Source organism: Staurois parvus, unplaced genomic scaffold (genome assembly GCF_062004578.1).
Source record: "Staurois parvus isolate SC_StPar_1 unplaced genomic scaffold, SC_StPar_1.0 ptg001192l, whole genome shotgun sequence".
NCBI lineage: Eukaryota > Metazoa > Chordata > Amphibia > Anura > Ranidae > Staurois > Staurois parvus.
Window position 1 is genome coordinate 1,909,779 of NW_028318988.1, and position 6,002 is coordinate 1,915,780.

Genomic DNA, 6,002 nt, shown 5'->3' on the forward strand with positions numbered 1-6,002 from the left:
TTATTCATGAAAAACCTTTATCCCAACAGAAGAAAACTGTTGCTGACTGCCTCTGTAACTGCAATGTTAGCTGAACTTTGGCATCAATTTGATAGTGTATCTAAATCTTCTAGCCTCCCCCTCTTCCCACAGACTGACAATGCTGCTGTCTGATGTTCCTCCTGTGCTCCTTCACACAGAGTGGAGACACTTAATACAGGAGGTGTGTTACTGGCCCAATCACCAGCTGAAAACAGAGGGGGATACCAACCTAAGAAAAGAAAATGAATGCAGCCATCACATCTAATGACTGGTAAGCTGCGATGTATTTTATTTTCACCTGGTAATCTGTTGTTTCCTTTACAAGCTTTCATGAATATGCATCAGTGAAGAGTGTTGAGACAAAACATTAACCACTGACCTCAACCTTTATTTATTCATGTAAAACCTTTATCCCCACAGAAAAAAAAAACTGTTGCTGTAACTGCAATGTGAGCTGAAGTTTGGCATCAATTTGTTAGTGTATCTAAATCTGCAAGTCCATCTAACACTACCCCTTCCCCCCACCACCACCACCACCAGACTGACCATGACGCTGTCTGTTGTGCTTCCTTCATCCTGAGCGAAGGCACTTGATACAGGAGGTGTGTTACTGGCCAAATCACCAGGTGAAAACGGGGAAAAAAGCCTAAAAAAACAAAATTAGTGCAGCCACCACATCTAATGATTGGTAAGCTGCAACGTTTGGTTTGGGGTTTAATACCACTTTAACGGCATAATAATGTGATGACTGACATCCTTTAAGACTTGCCTAACCAAGAATTCTGTTTGAACAGCCTTTTGTCCAGGATACAAATTCAGCTCCTACTCTAAGCTGTGAGTCACAATGGAGAATGTTTCCACCACCAGGAAAGACCTTGAGCTTCTCGGACTTCAAGAGTTGGAAGGACTCAGATATCTTTACGGTCCTCTGCTTAGTGTTATCTATTTGGGTATTTTGACCCTGAGTTCTGTAATTGTGTTTGTGGTATTGACTAACCGCAGTCTTCATGAACCCATGTATATTCTCATTTGTAACCTGGCGCTCAATGGCATTATTGGCAGCTCCTCACTTTTCCCAAAATTGTTGGTGGACCTTGTGACTTCAGCCAAGACCATTTCCCGTGAAGCCTGCCTGACCCAAAGTCTATTCATCGCGGTTTCTGCCTTCCTTGATATGATGACGTTTTCAGTCATGGCGTATGACCGTTATTTGGCGGTGTATCGCCCATTGCAATATGCTCTCCTAATGACCAACTCCACGGTAATCAAAATTTTGACCACCTGTTCTTTGGTTGTGTTCATCTTACAATTGGTTAACGTTTTCTTAACAATGAGACTACCACTTTGTGGGACACAAATCAAGAATGTTTTCTGTGATAACATGTCAATTTTTATCCTGGCCTGCACAGACACTACTGTTAATTATATTTATGGAACGATTACTACCATTGCGCTGTCATGCTCCATGCTGTTTATCATTGCCTTTTCATATGTGCGTATATATATTGTCTGTCTTAGATTATCTAAAGAGTCACGCCACAAGGCCCTGCACACTCTGGGAACACACCTAATCAATTTTTCCATTTTCCTCCTTGGCTTTCTCTTTGTGGCTTTCCGACACAGATTTGGCACCATTAATGTGCCTGTCAGTGTCCATGTTTGGCTATCGATCCCTTCCCTTCTGATTCCTCCACTCATGAACCCTCTAATTTTTGGGGTAAGGACAAAAGCCCTGAAATCAAAAATGGTTTTATCTTTCAAAGAGGTGGCTGCACTTCTGAAACTCCTGCCCAAAGTGAAAATATAAAATGAATACTAAGATAGTGGGAAAAAAAAAATTTTGTTTTTGAAATTGTGAAACTCTCAAATTTATTTTTTCGCCAGAACTTCTCAACTGTATTGAAGTATATAATCCTATTTAGCAATGAGCCAAACAGCCATGGGTTCTGGTTCACCAAGCTTCAAAGTCCGGATGCCAAACTGCGGGCGGCAGCTGCAGGCTCTGCAATGTACATGTACATCACCGCCTGCTTTCTATGACCCGTGCTGTGATTGGACATGGCACAAGGTTATCAGCAGGTTTCAGCCAATGATTTCAACTAAAATCTGCTAATTGGGTTCTGGGTTTACAAACAGAACAGCAATCTGGCTATTTCTTCTCCCTGAAAAGAAGGGAGAAAAAACATCCAGATCTGTAAGAGCAGCACATATTACATTTGTTCGGCACACAGGTAATCCCTTTCCAGCCAGTGCCATTAGTACAGTATTACATCTGATCACTGTATAACTGTCACTAGTGAAGTCAGTGTCAGTTAGTTCAAGATTGCCTGCCACACTGTCATGGTCACAATATAAGTCACTGACACCGCCATTACAAATATAGCGTTTATATCTCCGTAAATTCCAGTAGATACAGTATATCATAGTTTGTAGACACTATAACCTTTACACAAATCAATTAATGTACACTTATTGGGATTTTGTTTTCTTTTTTTTTTTCCCAAAGGCATGTAGCAGAAGTTATTTTGGCCTCAGTTGAAGAAATTTGATTTTTTTTTTTATTGGATATGCTTTATAACAGAAAGAAAATATTGAGGTGTTTTGGTCTTTTTTGGTGTATATATTAAAAAATAAAAACCCAGTGGCGATTAAATACCACCAAATTACAGCTCTATTTGTGTGAAAAGAATGCTAAAAAATGTCCTTTGTGTACAGTGTTGCATGACTAAGCAATTGCCAGTTAAAATAGCACAGTGCTAAATAGCAAAAAATGCCCTGTCATGAAGGGGGTAAAACAGGAGTGCTCAACCTGTGGCCTGCAGATCCCTCTCATGTGGCCCGCAACCTCAAACCAGGGGAGCACATGCCCACGCTCTGGGATGGTGGGTCAGCAACCTGTTGATCATGATCTGGGCTTGCCATCCTGCCATCCTAGAGCATGGACATGTGCTTCCCTGGTTTGAGGTCGCGGGCCACACGTGAGGACAACACAGGAGCATGGAGCATAGAGCCGGCAGCAGAAGAAGCAGGCGTAGTGGAGGAAGTAGGAGCCACATAAGCCAATGATTCTTCTGTAGCCCTGGTTCCTGTCCCAGGCAGAGTGATACCAAGTGCACTTCACCTGGGACCTTTCTAGCAGCCTGGAGATGGAGAGCAATGCCAACAAAGCTGGAAGAGGAAAAGAAGGTCAGTGTATTAAACATCACATACACTGCACTATTGCAATGGGCATATTAGCACCTATAAAAGGGTTAACAACTATTAGGATGCTTTTGCACTGATCCATGGGTGCAGCGCAGTGCACCTGCGGCTTTCCTGCGGGTTAGCTGCACTGAGCCATAGACTTCTATTATATCCTGCCAGTTTGGTGCACGTTCTGAAAGCGTATCAAAGCTCCTGAATGCAGAAGTTTTGATATGCTTTCAGAAAGTGCACCACACCTGCAAGATATAATAGAAGTCTATAGCAAAGTGCAGCTAACCCGAGATATAAACCGCAGCCCATCACCGTGAAGGCAGCCTTATGGGGGGAGTCAGGACAGTAAGAGCTGGTTTACATTTGCGGTTTGGGAGACAGCAAAATGCCATAGTCAAGACGTGTTTTTACTACACTCCCCCCATCCCCAACCACTAGTGTAGCATCAGGGGTCACAATGGCGACCCCACCCCATGCTCTAAGGGACCCATGTGGCCTCCCTGTCACATTCTGTTTTACACTTGGACAAGAGGGGTGGCAGGTTCGGCATATGCAGGAACCAATCCTCTCCATTTTCTTCCTGCAACCACCATACTCTGGCTTCTCCTCCTCTTCCTCCCGCCGGCATTCAGTTGCTGCAGGAAAAAAATCTTCATTATGCTATTCAAAATTTAAAAAAATGAAATTCTGAACCATTTCATTGTGGCCCGCGACTGGTGACCACATCACTTACAGTGCTCAGCATTAATGAGTACACCCCAATAGATTTGTCAGAAAATATTTACTTTCCTTTCAGAGTCAACATTTTCTATGGGACATTATACTACAAAATACTCCCACAAATGCGGGCTATTGATTGCAAACAAGACTTGTTAACTTGCACACACAAAAAAGTATTTTTCCTAAAAAGTTCATTCAAGACCATGTTGCAAAAATGAATACACCCCCATGAAAGTCTTAGGAGCAAAGCTAAAATCCTAATTAACAAGAATTCAACTAGTCTAATTATTCATTACCAACTCTGGCAGTAATCTTCAGTACCAAAAGTGGTAACCCCCGAGCCACACTCGGGATTACATTGTAGTATAACTTACATTGTCCCTGAGATCCCCCAATGTCCTCCCACTGTGTCCTCCGGCCGATGCCGGCATCCTTCTTCCGGATTCCCTTCCCTGAGAGGAACCAGCGGGAGATTAATAAAAGTAAACAAAACATGACATACACACAATACTGTTAGGATTCCATTACTGTACCAAACCATTTCACCTACATTTTATCCCGAGTGCTTTGTCCTGTGCCCTGCCTGCACTTTTACCATTCTTTCTGCCTGGAAACTTGAGAACGTCCATGGAGTCCAAAAAGCGTCCCTTTTTGGACAAAAGCGGGTTTTGACCAGCAAGAAAACAGTGACAGTGAATTGGAACCACTTGCAGAATTGAGCGATAGTGATTTGTGGGGAAATTCGTCATCAGACACTGAAAGTGCCGACAGCGCCGATTCTGCGAATGAGCTCAGTGATGTGCGAACTTGGCGCTCTATTTCAAATGTCAGTGTTTTTAGTTTGATTACATTACTGAATTAAATGTACTATTATTATATTATTTTTTATAATTATTTATATTATAATTTATGGTTTCGTGTTTGAAACTTTATCACACCCGGGATGTTTACTAGACTCTTGTTCGGACAGATTTCAGCGAGTTATTCATAAGAATTACAGGCCTACAATATAAAACAACAAATTTCCATGCAAAACAATGTACCGCTTTGACATTCAAAAATATGGACATAATCAGACCGCCAGGGAAGTTAAACAGGAGTCCAGCAGACAGTTGATTATAAAAGGACGTTACGTAACAAAGAAAACCCCGTCCATTTCATGCTGTCAGCAATGGCACCACATGGAAGAGAAATGTCATAAGGCCTGAGAAAGAAAATAATTTCTTTACACAAGAAAGGTGAAGACTAGAGATGAGCGAATCGAAGTAGCCGAAGTGGAATTCGAGTCGAATATCGGAAAAATTTCGATTCGCGCCGAATCCGAAAAATAGCCTACTTCGGACGCGCGAATCGAAATTTTTCCGAAAATGGCGGCGGACATGTGCGGCGACGGAGCGGGGATGTCTGGGAAGGCGCGCAGACAAGGCGCGCTGACCCATAATGCATTCCTCAATGACATGTGATCGCATCAGCCAATCAGCAGCCAGCCAGCCAGCACTGTGTAATGGTCGAGCTATAAATAGCGGCCATTTTGGAATTCTTCATTTGCCTGCAGTCATTGAACAGAGGCAGACCGCTCTGTATTAGGGACAGAGTTAGGGCCACAGAAACGATACTTGGGGACAGAGAAACGTTACTTAGGGACAGAGAACCATTACTCAGGGACACAGAATTGTTAGTGAGGGCCACAGAATCGTTACTTAGGGACAAAGAAACGCTAGTTAGGGCCACAGAATTGTTACTCAGGGACAGACAGAATTGTTACTGAGTGCCAGAGAATTGTTACTTAGGGCCACAGAAACGTTATTAGGGCCACAGAATTGTTACTCAGGGACAGACACAGAATTGTTACTGAGGGCCACAGAACTGTTACTTAGGGCCACAGAAACTTTAGTTAGGGCCACAGAATTGTTACTCAGGGACAGACACAGAATTGTTACTGAGGGCCACAGAACTGTTACTTAGGGCCACAGAATTGTTACTCGCACAGACACAGAATTGTTACTCAGGGACACAGAATTGTTACTGAGGGCCACAGAACCGTTACTTAGGGCCACAGAATTGTT

General features: G+C 42.9%; 1 protein-coding gene across 1 annotated transcript; it reads left to right on the plus strand.

Annotated features, from left to right (window-relative positions):
* The first annotated feature begins 865 nt into the window (after positions 1-865).
* Positions 866-4,072, plus strand: LOC149438392 (olfactory receptor 52B6-like). The gene is made up of 2 exons (XM_089659921.1): positions 866-1,768; positions 4,013-4,072. The coding sequence occupies exons 1-2, from the start codon at positions 866-868 to the stop codon at positions 4,070-4,072; spliced, it is 963 nt and encodes a 320-aa protein (XP_089516047.1).
* Positions 4,073-6,002: the final 1,930 nt, after the last annotated feature.